At 39.0% G+C, this 23341-nt stretch overlaps 1 protein-coding gene across 2 annotated transcripts in view; it reads right to left on the bottom strand.

Annotated features, from left to right (window-relative positions):
* LOC113108225 (interleukin-1 receptor type 1-like) overlaps positions 1-23341 on the bottom strand; it is a 107883-nt gene that overhangs the window by 3540 nt on the left and 81002 nt on the right. For both annotated transcript variants that reach the window (XM_026271121.1, XM_026271122.1), the window contains 5 exons: positions 7965-8175; positions 6836-6998; positions 3144-3303; positions 2737-2793; positions 992-1106 (listed from right to left, as the gene is read on the bottom strand). In XM_026271121.1, coding sequence (XP_026126906.1) covers positions 992-1106; positions 2737-2793; positions 3144-3303; positions 6836-6998; positions 7965-8175 — 706 coding nt within the window. The remainder of the gene's footprint in view (positions 1-991; positions 1107-2736; positions 2794-3143; positions 3304-6835; positions 6999-7964; positions 8176-23341) is intronic.

Genomic DNA, 23341 nt, shown 5'->3' with positions numbered 1-23341 from the left:
GGCATGTATATATTTGAAAATATTTACATCTATTTACATGTAATATATACTGTGACACGTGTCCCGAGCTCTCATCAGCGTCGCCCTGGAAACAGAGCAGGCACACCTGCACCTGCTCATTACGGGCTGAGCGGTCACACCTGCAGCCCTTCAGGGATACTACTGAATACTAATACTATAGAAAAGCACTAAAGGTTTTTCAGTTAGAGTATTTTCAGCTGATTGTCATATAAAAGCACAGCTATGGCATATGACACAGCGCTACCCACATGGCTATTGCTCCTATAACAGCTAATTTTTATCATATCTTTTGTCTTTGTTATATTTTTGATTGTTATATTTCTCACAGATTTCTGCTCGTTCTAAATCAGATACAGATAAAGTAGTACAGTAAAGATTTAATTCTTATGATTGCATTAGTGAGAGCGATTGCGTGTGTGAATTAATTTTACCTGGCAGTATCTCTCTACTAGTAGTGAAGCTATGGGATTTAGTTATTAAGAAGCAGATGCTTAAACTTTTCCGTTTCTAAGCTATTTATTTAGAAATCACAGAACAGTGTTGACTTTACATTTCTGCACATGATTCTGTACGTGTGATGTACACACACTACTGTCTGTAGCCTATGTGAGTGCATTACAGTGCAGCAGCGCATTAGATTAGAAAAGCGATTAACTTACCTGCACAATACACTGTTTAAAACATGCATTCTCCTATTCAATTTTGAGCATCCAGTAATTTCATCACACGTCTTGTGGAGTGCTTTCAGAGTATGCATTTATTTGTTATTTTAAATGATGGAAACGGAGCGTAAATGTGTAAGTCCTTCAAAGATTTCTTATCCTGTTGCGCCCTCTATAGGACCTCTATAGCGACAAGTCGACATCAAGCTTAAAGCGTTATGTTAGACTATTCGATTAATTATTGAAACAGCTAATGTGGATAGATGTACAGTTTGTATGCATAAGGAGTGAATGGCATATGTACTTACATACTTCTGTTGTAGTGCAGTTCGAGATTTTTTAAGCCAGTATCCCAGTAAATAACAGTTTCTCTATTGTCGTTCTTCCCAATAAGAGCTTTGCAGTTCAGAGTGTAACTTTCACCTGTAATAACACACAGAGGTGGACTTACCCATTAGGCAAAGGTAGGCAATTGCTGTGGGCCCACAAATACCAAGAGCCCCCTAAAATGTTTTCATAAACTAGATGTGCATTAAGCACTGACACATAAACGGTTGCTTTTTACAGTGTTTATCACCACGACAGCTGTCTGTGTGTCTAAGTTGAACACACTTCTCGTTTACCCTGCTTATAGGAAATGAAAACATCATGTATCCTAATCTGTATTAAAATATTGTATGACAGTGTGTATCATATGTTTATTGTTTTAAATGCCACTTACTTATCAAGGACCCAATTAGAGTATGCATACGCAGTTTCTTGTTTGGTTGATATAATTTTTAGGTGTGAAAATGTAAAATTTGGTGTTAAAAAAACTAAAATAAGTTGAAAATTAGGCAGCCTTTGGCACACAGGCGTACGCTGGTAACTCTTCAGTGGACTTTCCTCCTCAACATAGGCTATATTTTTCTCATTCTCACTAATTCACAACATTTTTACATGAATGAATGAATAAAGGGAACCAGCTGTCTTCAGAAAAGTTGTTTACATTTTTATTTTATCGGATAAAAAAGCATTTATGAGCGGCGTTGCTTTGAAACACTGTATTTCTGACTTTCCATGTCAACAATGTGAAAATCCACCAACATAACCCCATGCTTTAAATTAATTTCATAATTTATACGTCCAACTTATCTCTTCTGTGTCTCAATTGTGATGTTTATCATTTTATAATCTCTTTTGATTTTGTGAAAACTGCTTTTTGGTGAAAACTGGTTGATTGCTTTTTTTGTGGTTGACAGCATGAAAGAAAGCCATTATAACATGTACATGAAAAATAAAAAAGTCTTGTGCACCATTGTGCAGCAGCAAGCATCACAACAAAAAAGGAGGTAACCTGTGAGCAACTGAGAGCCCGATTCCTGTATTTTGCCTGGAATCCCCAAATAATAAAATCCACCCCTGATGACATGAACGTTACTGTGCTCTTCACACACATACTGCACATGCTCATTTACATCAGGCTTGATCAGAACTGAAATTCCAATTCATTTCTCGAATTTAGGGCTAGTTTCCCCCCAAAATGCAAATGTACTCCCCTCAGGTCATCCAAGAAGTAGTTTGTTTCTTCATCAAATTTAAAGCGCGTTTAACTTACTTTTGTTTTCATCCCAGTGATACATTTTATAATCCCATAATCCATAATAATGCTTCCTTCAGTGAAAAAGTCCAAATCCTGGTTTCTCTCTCATCACAATCCAGACACACACACATTTATATATAACTATTTTGGCTTGTAAATGATGCCAGAATTGTGCAGATTTCTCTCCTGATTCAGACCAGAGGACTTTTTCACTGAAGGAAGCATTACTATAGATTATGGACTCATGCAGAGCATCCGTTGATTAGACACTGATGCAGTGCTACATTTCTCCAAATCTGATGAAGAAACAACCTCATCCTAATCTTGGGCTGAGGGGGAGCAAACTGTTTCCATCTTTGGTTAACTATTCTTTTAAAACACATATAAATTAATTAAGAATTGAATGCACACAAACATCATTAGAAGGGATTAAATGCCACAAGTTACAATATCATCATCATTAACACTCACCAAGTGTTACTTTTTGTGTTTCTTCTTTTGGGTAGATGATTTCAGGCTTTGTCACCACTGTTAACGAAACACATTTATTGCATTATTGATAGAAGCACAGAAACTCTCTTAATCTCAACATTTTCACTTATATATATATATTTTCTTTTTTTAAGTTTTACTTGTTTAAAAATGAAAATTGAAAATAGGAAAAGCAACTAACTGAAATAAAATGTGTGTGTGTGTGAACCATTATGGCTAAATAAGACAGAAAGATACCTTTTATCTTGAACCTTATGGTACTGGACATACTTTATGTTCCCTCAAGAGTGTATTATAATAGTAGACTAAGCTAATAGGCATGCAACTCACTATAGGATTTGAAACAGAGCCTCTAGAATCATTTTAGATTTCAAATAGTAATTTACCATAATCCTTAGATCGGCTGTAGATTTCTGTAGTCTGGGCAGCAGAGTAATGCTGCCCTCCAAAAGTAAAGCTCACAAAGCATGTATAGAGTCCAATCATGTCTTTGGATCTGTTTATCGGTAAAACCTTACTGTTTGTCACACTGAGTGGGTGGCAGTTCTAAAGAGAGAGAAAAACAAACCATTTAGCAGTCAAAACAATTACAATGTACTCTACATGTACAGACATGCATGGATTTAGCAGTGCTTATGTTTAAATGGGAAAGTGAAAGTGCTCTAAGTTTTTTTTTTTTTTTATAAGAATATGAAAAACAAGAAAAGAAGAGGTAAGTGCTAGTATTAGTTGGTTAAGTGCTGGGGAAAAAGATGAGTCTTTACATGTTTTAGAAAATGAGTCCAAACAGCTGATAAAAATATCACAATAATCCCCAAATAATCCACTCCAGCCCATCAGTTATGTCTTGTGAAGACTAAAGAAATAAATCCATCATTATGTTTTTAACCTTAAACTGTTGCTTCCAGCTAAAATATAAGTCCACAATCCATAATAACGCTTCCTCCAGTAAAACAAAGTCATATCCTGTTGTCTCTCACATCAAAATCCAGCCACATTTGTTTAGAGCTGTTTAGGCTTGTAAACAGTGCTTTATCTGTGCAGATTTCTCTCCTGATTCAGACCAGATGACTTTTTCATTTGAAGAAAGCATTATTGTGGTTAGAGGACTCATGTTTTAAACAGAAACAATGATTTGAAGTTAAAGACGTCTTAATGATGGTTCATGGATTTGTTTCTTAACCCTTTCGAGTCCATTAACGCATATATGCGTTTTGAGTCATTTTCTCCCGATAACCCCGAAAAGAGCTTAAATTACCCGCTCAGTTTTAATCGTACAGATAAGAGCAATACATCAATCGAATCTGTAAAGGGTCTAGTTTTTTATGGATACAGATATAATAACAAAGAACCTTTGTGCACTTATAAATTAAAGATAACAAACAAAGTGCGTTGTCTGCAGTCTTTGTCTCCGCTGATCGTCATGTACAAACATGTCATTAAAATGAACTGTAACTCCGTGAATACTCGACGAAGAGACATGAGAGAGATATCTATAGAAATCCTGAAATGTCTACTTTTAAACTAAACAAGTGCTGCCGAAAACAAATATTCTGAGATAAAGTAATTCATATGAAAACAACGTGATGTCTATTTTTAATATCTCCGCTCATTGGGTCTCATTCATGAAACACGAGCAGAACGAATTTTTGTGTAAATCGCGTGTAAAGTGGTTTTGACGTAAATTTTCGGATTCATTAAAACGTTCGTATTTTCCAAATGTTAGTTGGTACGAAAGAAATCTACACCTGCTCCCAGCCAAGCGTAAATAGTGCGTTTAACTTCTGAATGTTTTGCTCATTAATACGGCTGCATTTTAATTCACCTTAATCGGGTACATATTTACACAGCATTTAAAAAAAAAAAAAAAAAAATATATATATATATATATATATATATATATATATATATATATATATATATTAATTACATACGGTTTTTCTTTTAACTTTTATTATGAGAGCCAGTAATAGGATCTGTAATATGCTGCCATACTTCCTTTTTTAGGACCTGATACGCCACTAGTACGCTTGAAAATAAAATGTGGCATTTTCAAATGAACTTCTGATAATAAAACTTCAATTTCTGCAGATGAGAAATGTTTCTTTTTCAGTCGCTTTTGAGAAGACATGTTGAAATCCTTCGTTTGGTGTCATAATATGATGCTCACATATGGCCTAGTTGTCAGTCGGATTTAATATGGTAATTGAGAGTGAGCGTGCACGCGCGTCCCATTTACGACTGATTGGAATTCATTAACACACACACACACATTTCACATCTGACGTTCACGAAGTTTTTGTGAATCAGGAGAAGAGTTTTCAGGAAGTTCTCTTTACGCGCAAATCACTCAGATATTTACTCGTATATTTACGAATGTTTCATGAATGAGACCCATAATATCTAATGTGACCACGCCCCCGCGCTGAACGCGCTATTCAGATTCAAACTGAAGCGCGCGGCTTGAATACGCCCACACAGAAGAAAAAGCAGCCAGACTAATTCTTCAAGTTTTTATTTTATTTTACTGTTTGCTTCGCGATGAGAGGACTAAGACATAATTCACCCCAAAAAGATGTGATGTGGTTGAGGATTTGAGAAATGGATTTCCTCAGAAAAAGAATGAAGCACTTTATTGAACAGGGATCATAAACATGAGTAAGTCGCTTTTTATTTATTTGTACTAGTTTTCACATAAAGTCGAAACATTTTACTAGTCAGACTTTTTCCAAATACTTTTTCCAAACTATAATTCCTGACTAAATGTATAATCAAGTGAAACATTATTAAGTTTCAATAACAGTATACAATACTATACCATTCAAAAGCTTGATGTAAATAATATAAATGTGACAAATAGAGATAACTCTAACAAATGTAAAAACAATGCAGTTCTTTCGATTTATTCCCCCTAAAAAAACCTGAAAAATATTCTCAGCTCTTTTCAACATTAATAATAATAATAATGATGATGATGATAATAAATGGGGTTTATTTGGTAAAAAATAATATTGTTAAAAGGATTTCTGAAGGATTGTGTGACTGGAGTAAGGATGCCAAAAAAATTGTTTGAAAGTAAGCTTTGATTGTCCCTAAAAAACTGTTTAACTGCTCCCCCAAGTGGATATTAAATTATGTTGTGGGATAATTAAATATATTCTTAATAAGCTACAAACATAAAATTATATACTTTTATTTTGTTCTCACATCATTTCTTGTAAGTCCTCCCTCAGAGTGGCACAGTTGAATGAGAGGCTCATTATGCAGATCATTATGCAGCTCATTATGCAGCTCATTATGCAGATCATTATGCGGGCCTTTGTCTTCTCAGGTGTAAATCACAATGATATTCATGATAGTTGACGCCTACTCGCATATGACTTTTACCAACAAAAAGTGTCTTAGTAAATTTAAATCAATATATGGTTTTCTGTGAATGAGTAAACAAGATTTTCACATAATTTAGAAAGAAAAATTCTAGGCGATAAGCTCCAGTTCTCATCTTTTCCGGCAACCAATTTTATGTATGTGTTTTATTGCCTTATTCAAGTGACTTAACATTTTTAGTTTTTGACTAACCATGCATAACATTTTTTTCTCAAAAATACAATCATGTACATGCATGCATTTCACATATTATTATAGCCCAGTTTGTGCTGATCGATTACAGTGATATTAGACTTTACCCATTTAGATATTTATAAGAAACTGAAAAAAGCACAAATATCAGGGCATGACAAAACTTCTCCAGGCCCCAAAAATACCCTTAGACTCCAGAGGGTTAAAAACATTCAGCTTTTGGCTTCTCCAGATGTTAACTGGTGGACTGGAGCGCTGTGAATTATTGTGATGGTTTTATCAGCTGTTCTAACTCTAATTCCGATGGCACCCATTCATTGAAAAGGATCCAATGATGAACAAGTGATGTGATGCTACATTTTTCCAAATCTGATGAAGAAACAAGCTCATCTACATCTTGGATGGCCTGAGGGTGAGGACATTTTCAGCTACTTTTCATAAACATGTTGGTCCTATGCAGTAGTGATTGAGTTCAGATCCGTTTATGATTGTGTCTTACATTTCTCCAGGTCACTTGAGCTTGAGGGTCTATCTCAAAGATGTGAGAAAGCAAACAAGTGATTTCCTTTGTTCTCGTTATTTCATCTTTTCTGTTAAACCTGGGGCATGTTTTATTTTCAACGGAGACATCAAATATTGTTGTCCAGGTTTCATCGCCATTTCTGCCATATAGAACAACAGGTGGGATGAAAGAATGGCAATGAGGGTATACTGAACAGAAAACATACAATGCAAAGGTGCTTTTCATAATAGTGAGTTTGAAGCATTTATATATAATGCATTCATGTATGTTGTAATACATTATATATTTTGATAAATAATTGTAACCAAAGATGTAATTCATTAAAATATGTTCTTGTTACATGTTTTAATACATTATATTTTCTGAAAGTGAAATAATTAACAGATAAGTATTATTATAACTATGATAATAAATAGCAATGAGATCATGCAATGTCTTAATTGCAAAATGAATGCATTAAAAATACTTTTTTCATGGTACAATACTGAAATGTTTCAGAACTTCCATCCTAGTGAAAACAAAACTGCTTAAACGGCTTATTCTGAACAGATTGTTTGATGGTTTAACCATCTGAACTTAAAGATGCTGTATGTAGGATTTTGACTCTACTAAAGCATACAAATACCATACGTTTGCAGATATTTAAGAAACATGCTAGTTGCATGCATAGCGGAAAACACAGTATATTAATTTTCATTTATCATCAAGTGCACTCGTTCCTGTTTGTGTCATCAATTTAATTATGACTGCAATACCTAGTGCAACCACACAGTGTCTATCCTACATACAGCACTATGAAGGTGTCATGAAGATTTGCATGTGCAGGGTAATATTTAAAGGCTGAAGTGTACATAAGAATGTAAGCATAAATTAAATTTGCAAATCTTTATGACATAATTTTACCTTCATACAACAGCTTAAAACATCAATGCCGACTATTCAGTGTTCATTCATCAATGTCAAGATAGAAACAAGAGGAGGACATTAATGCAAAGAGAGTGTTAAAATAATTACATTCCATTTTGAACGACCAAGTGAGCATTTTCAACATTCTAATTGGACCTTATTGGGACAAAACTAAACAACTTTGTGAATTGCATCATACCTGGTGAGACAGGAGTAGGATCCGCTGTGGGAGAGGTCAGCAGGTAGAAACCATAGCGCGCCTCCCTGAATGTTTATTCCACTGATGCCTTCCAGCCTCTGATCAGGAACACGGCTCCAGCTCACATTCTGTGTTTCACTGCACTGAAGCTTAAATGCGAGACCAGCACTGGTGGTATAAGTCCTGAGCTCTGTGTATTGCGTCTCACTCCCTTGAAGAGGAAAAAATTAAATACATTTTGCTAGTATGGGACTAATTACTGTTTTAATGCATGAACCAAATTTTACGGCTTGTCATTAAATTCACCGTTTAGTGACAACAGCTTGTAATTTAAAAATATATATATAAATCAGGGTAAGAGCAAATGCAGGTCAATATGTTAGCAATATGTTAGTCTTCTGTATAATCTACTGTATAAGCCAGTATGCCTGACAAATCTCTTATTTAGAAGATATAACTTTCAAAGCTTGCAGTTCGTCACTTCCGCAACAAAGGAACTACGATTTATTGACATCACTTTGTATTTCATCTTCTCATCAGATCTTCTGACTAATCAAATGCTCTCTAGAATCTAAAGCACCTGCCCACTAAACTATAAACACACACTGAAATGCTAGCTGAGATCGGTCACTTGCTCAGTGTAGTATTTCCTGCACATTGAATGGTACTTAGTGCACAATGTAGGTGATAAGGAACGATTCAGACAGAGTAAATATGCTTTCAATTGGGGCAAATGAGGTCTGGTTCTTATGGATATCCTCAAACTAATTTATTGGCTGATCGACTACTTAGCAAACTCTGACTTTTGTAGCTTCTGAAATGTATAAAAACAGCATTGAAAGGAAAGTAAAATGTTAGCATGATTTTAGACGCAGTTATTATTTTTGCAGACATATCGCTCTCTCATAATTCTGCCCCATAAAAAAAAGGAAAGGAAAAAAAACTCTGCCAGGAATAAAGAATGGAATCAAAAAGTCCTGTAAGAGCGACGTCTTTCAACAATCCATGAGAAATTTGGTGATTTGTGTGTTTTCCAGCATGATGGAGCACCATGTCATACAGCTAGAGCGATAAAGAAGTGGCTCGAAGATCATTACATTGAAATTTTGGATCCATGGCCGGGCAACTCCCCAGATCTCAATCCCATAGAGAACCTGTGGTCAGTCCTCAAAGGTGAGTGGACAGACAAGCAGAAGCCCACAATTTGTGATCAACTCCAAAAACTAAGGCAAGAATGGATTGCCATGAGTCAGAATTTGGCCCAGAAACTAATATCCAGAATGCCAGAGCAAATTGCAGAGGTTATGAAGAACAAGGGCCAACACTGTAAATATTGACCAACTGTATTGTTTTAGTTAATAAAAGCAATTAAAACCTATGATATGCTTATCATTGTTTTTCAGTAAACTACAGAAACACGTGGAAAAATTATCTACAAATACTGAAGCACAAAATTGATGTCACTTTCAAAACTGGCCATGACTGTATATATTAATATAGACAGTGCACATGCGAATTAAGCCCAAAAATCGACGTTGAAAATTTGTCTTTGTTTGGTCGGTCGGATTTGGTCAAAATATAGTCGACGTTTAACATCCATCTGATTTAGTCCAAATTTAGCCCAAAATTAGATGTAGAAAACTGGACTTTTGGTCCATCTAATGTAGTCAAAATTTAGCAGATTTTTTTTTTCCGGACCACATAGTAAATAATATAAATATAGCTAGTGAAGAAATAAATAAGACATCTGACATCTGAAGCACTGTTAAATATATTTTGAAAATACTTGACTTCTACATGTTTTAATGGGTGCACGTGCTGAACTGGAGCAGAGGAAGTCACAATGGAAAAGCAGCTGAAAACTGTGTGACGATCGTGTTCAGTGACACACAGGAGAGGGTAGATCCAATCGCAGATGTTCTTTATTAAAGGGTAATCCAAATCGTGGTCGAAAACACAAGCCAAGGTCAAAATCAAAAAGACAGTTCAAAACAAATAAACAAAGCAAAGGGACAGGAAAGGGAAGTGGAAAACAAGGGGTCTCGAAGGACGAGAAGACAATCAAGAATCTCGGAGGACGAGAAGACTGGAAACACGAAAGGTAAGGACTCCATACAGACAACATGAAAAGACTGGTAAATTTAGGGAGGCTAATGACAATTAAGTGAAGGCACCTCGTGCAATTAGCAGGAGTGCAATTACTGTGATGACCGGACAAGACTAATGGATTACTTGTGGCTATGGTGAAGTGCCTAAGGGGAAGTGAGCCCACTAGTGGACACCCAGGGAAACAGGACACCCAGGGAAACTGGACAGCGTGACATTACCCCCTCCTCCACGGAGCAGCTGCCAGATGCTCCACCCGACCCCAATGGAAGACCAAAAACACAAAGAGACCCGGAGGGAGGTGAAGCGGCGGAGGACCAGGGGGAGGTACTGAGGGCCAGTTAAATGGGGAAAACAGAGACAAGAGGACCAGGTAAAAATAGGTAAACAGAAGCAAGACGACCAAGTAAAATGGGGAAACAGAGACAAGAGAAGTACAACACAAAACAAGGAGTCCAGGAGGGAGGTGGACCGGTGGAGGATCAAGGGGAGGGATGGAGGGCCAGGTCCAAGAGGGAAACAGAAAGAAAGACACAGACAAGAAACCCAGGAGGGAGGTGGACCGGTGGAGGATCAGGGGGAGGGACGGAGGGCCAGGTCCATAGTTGGAAAACAGACAGAAGACAAAAAACAAAACAAAAAATACCAAGTCCAGGAAGGACATAGCTTGACGCCCACCAGGGCGGAGCAGAAGACCACCACATCCGTGCTCTCAGAACAGCAGCCCCCCAGGGCAGAGAAGAAGACCACCAGAGGCGAGGAGAGACTCTGGTAGTTCAGCAGAGACGTGAAATGGTTCTGGTAGTTCATCAGACACGTGGGGAGGCTCTGGTAGTTCATCAGACACGTGGGGAGGCTCTGGTAGTTCATCAGAGACGTGGAGAGGCTCTGGTAGTTCCACAGAGAAGTAACGAGACTCTGGTAATCCCATGGTGGTTATCCTGGATTCCAAAAGATCGGTGCTGACTTGACTCTGCTCATGAAGATTATTTGTGACTTGCATTTGTTCATGAAGATCATTGATGACTTGTATTTGTTCATGAAGATCATTGGTGACTTGAATTTGTTTCATAACGATCAGTGGTGACTTGTATTTGTCCATGAAGATCACTGGTGACTTGAATTCTCCCATGAAGACCCCAGTGACTTGACTCTGTCCTTGAAGATCACCGGTGACTTGACTTTGTCCTTGAAGATCACCAGTGACCTGACTTGACTCTGGAAGGTCAATGGTAACTAGTCCGGACTCTGGAAGGTCAATGGTGACTAGCCCTGACTACGGAAGGTCAATGGTGACTAACCCGGACTCTGGAAGGTCAAAGGTGACTAACCCTGACTCTGAAACGTCAATGGTGACAAACCTTGACTCTGGAAGGTCAACGGTGTCTAACTCGACTCTAGAGGGTCCACGAGCACCTGACTCGACTCTGGAGGGTCAACCGGAACCTGACTCGACTCTGGAAAGTCAACCGGCACCTGACTCGGCTCTGGAAGGTCAACAGGAACTAGCCCTGATTCTGGAAAGTCAACGGTGACTAACCCTGACTCTGGAAGGTCAAAGGTGACTAACCCTGACTCTGAAACGTCAATGGTGACAAACCTTGACTCTGGAAGGTCAACGGTGTCTAACTCGACTCTAGAGGGTCCACGAGCACCTGACTCGACTCTGGAGGGTCAACCGGAACCTGACTCGACTCTGGAAAGTCAACCGGCACCTGACTCGGCTCTGGAAGGTCAACAGGAACTAGCCCTGATTCTGGAAAGTCAACGGTGACTAACCCTGACTCTGGAAAGTCAACGGTGACTAGCCCTGACTCTGGAAGGTCAACGGTGAATAACCCTGACTCTGGAGGGTCCATGAGCACCTGACTCGACTCTGGAGGGTCCACTGGAACCTGACTCGACTCTGGAGGGTCCACTGGAACCTGACTCGACTCTGGAGGGTCCACTGGAACCTGACTCGACTCTGGAGGGTCCACTGGAACCTGACTCGACTCTGGAGGGTCCACTGGAACCTGACTCGACTCTGGAGGGTCCACTGGAACCTGACTCGACTCTGGAGGGTCCACTGGAACCTGACTCGACTCTGGAGGGTCCACTGGAACCTGACTCGACTCTGGAGGGTCCACTGGAACCTGACTCGACTCTGGAGGGTCAACGAGAATTTGACTCGAATCTGGAGGGTCAACGAGAATATGACTCGAATCTGTATAGATCAGAGATCAGGCAGGAGATCTTTTGGTGCTCTTGAGGGAACCCATTCATCTAAAGTGTTTGTTAAATCAAACATTTATCAGTCACCTTCATGTTGTTCCAAGCCAGACTTTTACTCATTTTTGGAGCAAAAATTTAGAACTTTTTAATGAAATCTGAGAATTATTTTTTTTTTATCTATTTATAAAATAACACATTCATGAGAGCACTATGAAGCATAAGTGTTTTTTTGGCGTGAGAGATGGCCATCACATGGTACTTTTGTAAAAATAAGTTGGGGATACATAATTTCTGAATATTGTTCTTTTAAAAAAATATCTTCATTTATGTTCTGCACAAAAGGGTCTTCTGGGTTTGGAGCAACATGAAGGTAAGTAATTAAAGACAGAATTTACATGTTTGGTTGTTCTATTGTGGTTATAATTGGTCACTGTTTCCAAGATTTATGGTCTTGAAAAATTATGTTTATACAGAAATGATGGATTTATTTTAGGGCAGTCACTTTTAGTTAGAAAATCGATTGCAAAATCGATCGGACCAACCAAAAAAAGTTTTGAAAATGAAAATAGGGAATCGATTTTAACCAAATATAGATGTAACAAAACTCACAAACAAGCAGAAAAAGAAAATAAAGAATTCCGAAAGTGCAGTATGTGTTGCGAAAGCTAGACAGAAAATACCAGTAATTTTGCATGCCTATAAGACCCAGTGACGTCGAAAGCAACCATGCTGCTTTCACACCAAACGTGAATAGAGCATCTGGCATGAATGATTTCAATGTTAAGTCTCTCGCGGCACGGTAGACGCGAATTCGCCTCATTCGTGAATCTAGTTACAGGAGATTCTGAGTTATGAAAAGGACCATTGCAAGCTGACAGCGATACCCCCACCTTGCGCGGCTGTACCTGAGTGTCCCTGGGACATCAGTGCAGTTGGAGCGCGTCTTCTCAACAGCTGGACATACAGTGAATAAAAAACGCTCTGCTTTGGACACCAAAAATGTTGATTGACTTGTTTTCCTGTCCAATAAATTTGTAATGGCCCTATAGCCTTTAATTATGCCTGCCTAGTGCCGCCTAGCCTGTGTCGGTTACGTTCACTAAAAAACACACCAATGGCCTTTTCTCAAGTCCATTTTAAGTTTCCTTTTTTTAACAGTTGTTTGAAATGGATTGAATCATTATTTCAAACAATCTTGGAGATTTTTAATTCCCTAAATCATAAATACAACCGGGCTGAATGATAAAACCTGTTATGTTTGTACAGGCTACTGTATACAGGCCACCAGGGCACCATACAGACTTTATTAAAGAGTTTGGTGATTTTACATCTGAGTTAGTTCTGGCTGCAGATAAAGTTTTAATAGTTGGTGATTTTAATATCCATGTTGATAATGAAAAAGATACATTGGGGTCAGCATTTATAGACATTCTGAACTCTATTGGTGTTAGACAACACGTTTCAGGACCTACTCATTGTCGAAATTATACTTTAGATTTAATACTGTTACATGGAATTGATGTTGATAGTGTTGAAATTATTCAGCCAAGTGATGATATCTCAGATCATTATTTAGTTCTGTGCAAACTTCATATAGCCAAAATTGTAAATTCTACTTCTTGTTACAAGTATGGAAGAACCATAACTTCTACCACAAAAGACTGCTTTTTAAGTTATCTTCCTGATGTATCCAAATTCCTTAGCATATCCAAAATCTCAGAACAACTTGATGATGTAACAAACTATGGACTCTCTCTTTTTAGCACTTTAAATAAAGTTGCTCCTTTACGCTTAAGGAAGGTTAAGGAAAACAGTTTGATACCATGGTATAATGAGCATACTCGCACCCTAAAGAGAGCAGCCCGAAAAATGGAGCGCAGCTGGAGGAAAACAAAACTAGAGGTATTTCGTTTTGCTTGGCAGGAAAGTAACAGTGAAATAAAGTGAATGAAGATGTATCATATAGATCAAAAGTGCAGTATGGAGTACCTCAAGGCTCAGTACTAGGACCGCTACTCTTCACGCTTTATATGTTACCCTTGGGAGATATCATCAGGAAACATGGTGTTAGCTTTTACTGTTATGCTGATGATACTCAGCTCTATATTTCTTCGCGGCCTGGTGAAACTAATAACCAATTTGAAAAACTAATGGAATGCATAGTCGATATAAAAAACTTGATGAAGAGTAATTTCTTACTGCTAAATTCTGAAAAAAACAGAGGTGTTAATTATAGGACCTAAAAACTCCGCTTGTAATAACCTAGAACACTGTCTAAGACTTGATGGTTGCTCTGTCAATTCTTCGTCATCAGTTAGGAACTTAGGTGTGCTATTTGATCGCAATCTTTCCTTAGAAAGCCACATTTCTAGCATTTGTAAAACTGCATTTTTCCATCTCAAAAATATATCTAAATTACGGCCTATGCTCTCAATGTCTCTCCTGGGTCCGCTATTAGCTTATAGCCCATTAGCATCAACAGCGTGGTTGCTGCATTGCTAATACTCTATTCACACACATTACCACTGCGGTACTCACTGTTACTTGCTTTAATGGCGGATGAATGTCTACCTTTGATTGCAGGTGAGGACACGTTCCGAATGCAGCTCGAGCTCGAGGCTGTGGAGAAGCAGATTCGTGACCTGGAGGTGAGGCAGGCCCAGCTGAGAGAGCGGAGAGCCGTGCTGGAATCATCCCAGGCTGATGCTCACAAGTCCGGGGTAAGTATACAGCGTTCTGTTAATGGTCCCACCACATCTAATCCGTTTGTTTCTCTGCACAGGCCCGGTGCACCCAGGACACGATCTTCCCAGATGTCCTTCACTCCAGTGCCGGGACACCACGGACCCTGTGTGCATCCACAGCGGAGGACACTAGCCAGGCCCCGGGCGACGAATTCTCCCCCTCCGGTCTTCGAGATCTCCACCTGGAACTGCTTCGCTCCCCTCCGTGAGATGGGACACTACGCAGTGATCATCGGAGACTTGTTGCTTTAAATGAATGGTTGTTGTCATAATGTAAAGAACAGAAACTGCTATTTGTTAATAAATGGAATCTTTTCTGGGAGCATCCTAGGCTGTTTCGCACTGATGGATTGCACCCCAGCAGAGTCGGAGCGGAGCTGCTCTCAGAAGACATCTCCAGGACACTTCGCTCCATGTGACCAACAAGACAATTCTCAAATAACTATTATGATGACTTTTGTTCCACCCGCTTAAATGATAAAAGTACTTACGCTGTAAAAACTATTAAGACTGTGTCTGTTCCCCGAATAGTGAGGTCAAAATAGAAATATAATATAGGATCTAGAAAAAAATCTTATCATGATTAAACCAGAAACATGTAAAGTAAATGAACAAAAACTATTTTTAATGTGTGGGCTCATAAATATTAGATCACTCACACCCAAAGCAGTTATTGTAAATGAAATTATAACACATATACTAGTTTTGATATACTCTGCTTGACTGAAACCTGGCTAAAACCAAATGATTATTTTAGTCTAAATGAGTCTACTCCACCAAACTACTGTTATAAGCATGAGCCCCGTCAGTCTGGTCGTGGCGGAGGTGTTGCAACAATATATAGTGATATTCTCATTGTTACTCAGAAAACAGGATACAGGTTTACAGTAACTCATTCGAAATACTTCTGCTTAATGTTACACTGTCAGACATGCAAAAGAAATCGAATGTATCTCTTGCTCTGGCTACTGTGTATAGACCACCAGGGCCGTATACAGAATTCCTAAAAGAATTTGCAGATTCCCTATCAGACCTTCTAATTACAGTTGTAACTAGACAATGGTAAGGTGCTAATCATGTGAGATTTTAATATTCACGTTGATAATTCAAATGATGCATTAGGACTTGCGTTTACTGACCTAATAAACTCTATACTCTATAAACTCTAAATACACTAGATTTAATTATATCACATGAAATCGACCTTACTGATCTATATATCATAGCTCAAAAGTGATGATGTTACTGACCATTTCCTTGTATCATGCATGCTGCGTATCACTGATATTAACTATATGTCTCAGCGTTACCGTCTGGGCAGAACTATTGTTCCAGCCACCAAAGACAGATTCGCAAATAACCTGCTATCTCAACTGCTATTTGTACCCAAAAAATACACATGAACTAGACACAATTACTGGCAACATGGGCACTATTTTCTCTAATACATTAGAAGCTCTTGCCCCCATCAAATTGAAAAACGTTAGAGAAAAACATACTCCAAGGTTTTTATTTAGCACAGTGGCTAAATTAACAAATTACCAGATGCCACCTGATTCAAATATTCCATCAACGTTTAATAGTAATGACTTTATGAATTTCTTCACTGATAAAATAGATAACATTAGAAATACAATAGCGAATGTAGATTCTACAGCATCTAACACTTCAGTTTCATTCATCGCACCCAAAGATAAACTGCAGTGCTTTACAACTATAGGACAGGAAGAGCTAAATAAACTTATCACTGTATCTAAACCAGCAACATGTTTATTAGATCCTGTACCTACTAAATTACTGAAAGAGGTGTTACCTATAGCCGAAGAACCGCTTCTCAATATCATTACCTTGTCGATATCTTTAGGTCACATCCCAAAACCATTCAAGCTGGCGGTTATCAAGCCTCTTATTAAGAAACCAAAACTAGATCCCAATGAACTGGCAAATTATAGGCCTATTTCAAATCTTCCATTTATGTCTAAAATTTTAGAAAAAGTTGTGTCTGCTCAATTGAGCTCCTTACTGCAAAAAAATTATCTGTACGAAGACTTTCACCATAAAGAGAGAAACTGGTTTAGTTTCTAGATGAACACAAAAGGTGAGTACTCAGTCAAGTTGAGTAAAGTTCCCGGATGAATCAGAACAATGCACTCTTTCCTCAGGAGAACACCATAGCACAGAAAATGCACTTGTTAAAATTACAAATGACCTGCTTCTTGCGTCAGATAAAGGCTGCATCTCATTGCTAGTTTTACTTGATCTTAGTGCTGCATTCGACACCATAGATCATGACATACTCATCGATAGATTAATCAATTACAAAACTATACAGGTATTGAAGGGCAGCTAAGATGGTTTAGATCCTACCTGTCCGATCGCTACCACTTTGTTTATTTAAATGGTGAGTCATCTCATTTATCACCAGTAAAATATGGAGTGCCACAAGGATCCGTCCTAGGTCCCCTTCTATTTTCATTATACATGTTGCCCCTTGATAATATTATTAGAAAATATGGAATTAGCTTCCACTGTTATGCTGATGATACTCAGCTATATATCTCAACGAGACCAGATTCAACTTCTAAATTAGCTAACAGAGTGTGTTAAAAATGTAAAAGATTGGATGACCAATAATTTTCTCCAATTAAATTCGGATAAGACAGAGATATTAATTATTGGACCAAAAACAGTACACAGAATCTTGTAGATTATAATTTGAACACCTGAGAAGAGATGATGCTGACCCTGAATCAACAAACAGAACTAACAAATATTGCTACAAGTGTGACTGCATCATATCAGAATCAGAATCAGAATCAGAATGAGCTTTATTGCCAGGTATGTTTACACATACGAGGAATTTGTTTTCGTGACAGAAGCTCCGCAGTACAACAGAATGACAGCGACAGAACATAAAACACATAATAAAAGAATAAAAAATACAAATATGTAGACAGTGAATGACAATATACAAATGCCAATTGTAGGCAGGTATATTACAAAGTGAAGTTATGTATGTACATATATATTGTGTGCAAAATTTAAGTGTATACTAAGTATGTGTGTTAGATAAATAAAGTGTATGTGTATATAAATATAAAGTGTAGTGTGTTCGCCATTATTGTCAGCTGTTCATAAGATGGATTGCCTGAGGGAAGAAACTGGTCCTGTGTCTGGTCGTTCTAGTGCTCAGTGCTCTGTAGCGTCGACCAGATGGCAACAGTTCAAAGAGGGAGTGTGCTGGATGTGAGGGGTCCAGAGTGATTTTGACAGCCCTTTTTCTCACTCTGGATAAGTACAGTTCTTGAATAGATGGGAGAGTTGAACCGATGATTCGCTCAGCAGTCCGGACTACTCTCTGTAGTCTTCTGAGGTCAGATTTAGAAGCTGAGCTGAACCAGACAGTTACTGAAGTGCAGAGGATGGATTCGATGATGGTGGAGTAGAACTGTTTCAGCAGCTCCTGTGGCAGGTTAAACTTCCTCAGCTGACGAAGGAAGTACAACCTCTGCTGGGCCTTTTTTACGATGGAGTCAATGTGAATGTCCCACTTCAGGTCCTGAGAGATGGTGGTTCCCAGGAACCTGAATGACTCCACTGCAGTCACAGTGCTGTTCATGATGGTGAGTGTGGGGAGTGCAGAGGGGTCTCTCCTGAAGTCCACGATCATCTCCACTGTTTTGAGCGTGTTAAGCTCCAGGTTGTTGAGACTGCACCAGACAGCCAGCTCTTTTACCTCCTGTCTGTAAGAAGACTCGTCACCGTCCTGAATGAGGCCGATGAGTGTGGTGTCGTCTGCAAACTTCAGGAGCTTGACAGAGGGGTCCTTAGATGTGCAATCGTTGGTGTACAGGGAGAAGAGCAGTGGGGAGAGAACACAGCCCTGGGGAGCTCCGGTGCTGATTGTACGGGTGCTGGATGTGTATTTTCCCAGCCTCACTAGCTGCTGCCTGTCTGTCAGGAAGCTGTTGATCCACTGACAGACGGAGGTGGGCACGGAGAGCTGATTTAGTTTGGGCAGGAGGAGGTTTGGGATGATCGTGTTGAAGGCCGAGCTGAAGTCCACAAACAGGATCCTCACATAAGTCCCCGGTCTGTCTAGGTGTTGCAGAACATAATGCAGTCCAATGTTTACTGCATCGTCCACAGACCTGTTTGCTCTGTAGGCAAACTGAAGAGGATCCAGCAAGGGCCCAGTGATGTCCTTCAGGTGGGCCAGCACCAGTTTTTCAAATGACTTCATGACTACAGACGTTAGAGCCACAGGCCTGTAGTCATTTAGTCCTGTAATTTTGGGTTTCTTAGGGATGGGGATGATGGTGGAACGTTTGAGGCATGAAGGGACTTCGCACAGCTCCAGCGATCTGTTGAAGATCTGTGTGAAGATGGGGGCCAGCTGGTCAGCACAGGATTTCAGACAGCCAGATTGTAACACAATCTGGGCCTGGTGCTTTTTTCCTTTTCTGCTTCCGGAAGACCTGGCGCACCGCATCCTCGCTGATCTGAATTGCAGGTGTGGGGGAGAGGGGGGATGCAGGAGGTGAGAATGGTGAGAGTGCTTGATTGGAGAGGTGTTCAGGATGGGTTGCAGGAGCTGTTAATGGTGTGAACGGTAGTTTGGAGAGGCATTCAGGGCTGGTTGCAGGAGTTGTGAAGGGTGTGAATGGTTTTGTGGGGAGGCGTTCAGGGCAGGTGATGGGTGTTCTTTCAAACCTGCAGTAAAACTCGTTCAGATCGTCTGCCAGTCGTTGATTCTCTACAGTGCTGGGGGATGGTGTCTTGTAATTGGTGATCTTCTTTAGACTTTTCCACACTGATGCGGAGTCGTTGGAAGTGAACTGAGTCCTTATTTTTTCAGAATAATTCCTCTTTGCCACTTTGATCTCCTTTTCCAATGTGTATTTAGCCTGTTTATACAAGACATTGTCCCCCTTCACGTAAGCATCTTCTTTGGCCTGACGGAGCTGTCTGAGTTTTGCAATGAACCACGGTTTGTCATTATTGTAAATTAGTTGAGTCTTTGTAGGAATACACATATCCTCACAGAAACTGATATATGATGTTACAGTCTCTGTGAGTTCATCCAGATCGGTGGCAGCAGCTTCAAAAACACTCCAATCAGTGAGGTCAAAACAAGATTGTAAATCCTGCTCTGCTTCATTAGTCCATCTTTTTACAGTCCTTGATACAGGTTTAGCTGATTTTAGTTTCTGCCTGTAGGACGGTATAAGATGAACCAGAAGGTGATCAGAACGTCCCAAAGCTGCTCGTGGAACAGAGTGAAATGCATCCTTTATTGTGGTGTAACAGTGATCCAATATATTACTGTCTCTTGTGGGACATGTAACATGCTGTCTGTATTTTGGCAGTTCACGGGACAGATTGGCTTTATTAAAGTCCCCGAGAATGATTAAAACAGAGTCCGGGTGTTGTTGTTCTGTGTCTGTGATCTGATCAGCGAGTTTCTGTAAAGCTGAGCTCACATGCGCTTGAGGATGGATGTAAACACTGACCAGAATGAGCGAGTGAAACTCCCGCGGCGAATAGAACGGCTTGCAGTTAATGAAGAGTGTTTCGAGATTTGAGCAGCACGTCTTCTTTAACACAGTTACATCTGTACACCACCGTTCATTGATGTAAAAGCATGTCCCGCCACCGCGCGATTTCCCAGTCGATTCTGATTCGCGGTCCGCTCTAAACAGCTGAAAGCCCGGCAGATGGAGCGCGCTGTCCGGTATGGTGTCATTCAGCCAGGTTTCCGTGAAACACAGAGCAGCAGAGTGTGTGAAATCCTTATTTGTCCGAGAAAGCAGAAGGAGTTCGTCCGTTTTGTTGGGTAGAGAGTGGAGATTTGCCAGATGGATGCTAGGCAACGGCGTTCGAAATCCGCGCTTCCTGAGTCTGACGAGCGCTCCCACTCGCTTCCCCCGTCTGCGCGTCCTGAAGCGCTTGATCAGCGCCGCTGCTCCTCCGATAACAACGTTCAGTAAAACATCTGAATAATTGAAATCCGGAAAAACATCTTGTGGTGCGTTCTGCCGAATGTTCAGCAGTTCTTCCCTGGTGAAACTGATGGCAGGAATATAACTAAAGACAGGACAGACTAACAAAAACACAAAAACATATGCGGAGCTCGTCACGGAGGCAGCCATCCTGTATCGGCGCCAGCGAGGAATTCGAAATATAATAATAATTGATGTTAATAATGTTCATCGTCTGGCTGACTACGTCTTGTATTAATTTTTCTGAAAAATCCGGTCATACATGCACAAGCTGACAGTCACCACTTATAAGCTACTACTAAATATTGTAGAAACTTAATTTTCTGTAAAGTTGCTTTGTAACGATTTGTAGTGTAAAAAACGCTGTACAAATAAACTTGAATTGAATTGAACTGCTCTTTTGCAAGTTCTATTAAAAAACTACTGATACATTTAATGGTTTCCACAAAATATTGGGCAGCACAACTGTTTTAAACATTGATAATCAGAAATGTTTCTTGAGCAGCAAATCAGTATATTATAATGTTTTCTGAAGATCATGTACTGACTGAAGACTGGAGTAATGATGTTTAAAATTCAGTTTAAAGGGATAAATTACATTTTACAATGGATCCACATAAAAAACAATTATTTCTGTAGGTATATTTCACAATCGAATGCAGGCTTAAGATGCCATCAAGAAAGTGTTTTTTTTTTTTTTTTTACATGAAAAGAGTATTTAATGTGTCAATACATGTGTCAATAAACTCTTGCAAATCGTCTCATTTTGTCTAATTATGAATATGAAAAATAAATATAATCAATGAATTCACAGTTGTAATTAGGCTTGAAAAGAAGTCTTTTCAACTTGAACTTTTCAACTAAATTTTAGCGTTGTTTGGACGTCTGCAAACGACATCTTTTGACGTCTTTTCAATTAGTTTTTGCTGTGTGGGGAGACTTTATTTTAAGCAGTGTTGTTCGTTGAGTTGTGTGGTTTTTGCAAAGTTCCATTACTGCAGCTCAGAACTCGCTACAGAGGTCATTGTATAGTGAAGCAACTGCAAACGAAACCTCCACATCTTCTGGGTAAAGTCTATTTAAAAATCAATCTTGAGTCCATGCATTTAATTTGGTTTTGTTGAACATTTAGGAAGAGTGGCAGCCAAGGAAAACAATCAAGCATTCGCTCAGTGTGATACAGATATTAACTCCACGACTATGGCGTTATTTCCCTGTCAAATGTCGAGAGCGCATAATTGTAGCGCGAAAGTACATTAATATGATAGGCGAGCGTGAATCTCTCTCTGCTCGTGCGCGGAATATAATGTACGGAACGCGAATCTCTCTGTTCGCGTGCTGGAACTCAGCACACGCTCTCAGATACACGTTGCTCTTGTAAGAATTTTGGACCCACTTTATATTAAGTGGCCTTAACTACTATGTACTTACATTTTAATTAATAATTTAGTACATTGTACTTATTGTATACATACATGTTTTTACATTGTACTTATATATAAAAAAACTACATGTAATTACATCTATATTTAATTTCTGTAATTAAATTTATAATTACACTGTTGACCCATACTTTACACCTTAACCCAACCTTAAATTTACCCATACCTCCAACCCTCTCCCTAACCTTACGCCTATCCCACCTCAATAGCAGCAAAAGTGTTTTACAACACAATATGAACACAATAAGTGCATTGTACTTATTTTTTTATTTAAGTACATAGTAGTTAAGGCCACCTAATATAAAGTGGGACCAGAATTTTCTGTCTGCTCGCTGAGGTTTCTCGGTACTCTTCTCTTCAATTTCTTTCTCTTTGCTCTTGGCATAAACGCTGTCAAAACGGCAACAACCAATCAGAAAAAGGCTTCAACGACTGACCAATGAAAACACGACATAGTACATGGAATCTTATTGGTTGATGTTGAACCGCACATGGAACATTAAATTTACATTTATTCATTTAGCAGACGCTTTTATCCAAAGCGACTTTCAAATGAGGACAGTGGAAGCAATCAAAAACAACAAAAAGAGCAATGAAATATAAGTTCCATAACAAGTCTCAGTAAGGTTAACACAGTACACGAAGCATGGGCTTTTAAATAATATAATAAATAAAAAGAAAACAGATAGAAAAAAAAAAGAATAGAGCAAGCTGTGTTCGAGGTCTTTACACACACACACACACACACATATATACACACACATACACACACACACACACACAATTGCATAATAAATGAAAAGAAAATAGCATACAAAAATATTAGAAAAGTAGTAAATTTTTTAAGAGTAGAATAAAAATAGTGAGTG

This window comes from Carassius auratus, chromosome 9, assembly GCF_003368295.1.
Source record: "Carassius auratus strain Wakin chromosome 9, ASM336829v1, whole genome shotgun sequence".
Classification (NCBI taxonomy): Eukaryota; Metazoa; Chordata; class Actinopteri; order Cypriniformes; family Cyprinidae; genus Carassius; species Carassius auratus.
The sequence above is the reverse complement of the archived record's forward strand: the minus strand, read 5'-3'. Positions and strand labels throughout refer to the sequence as shown.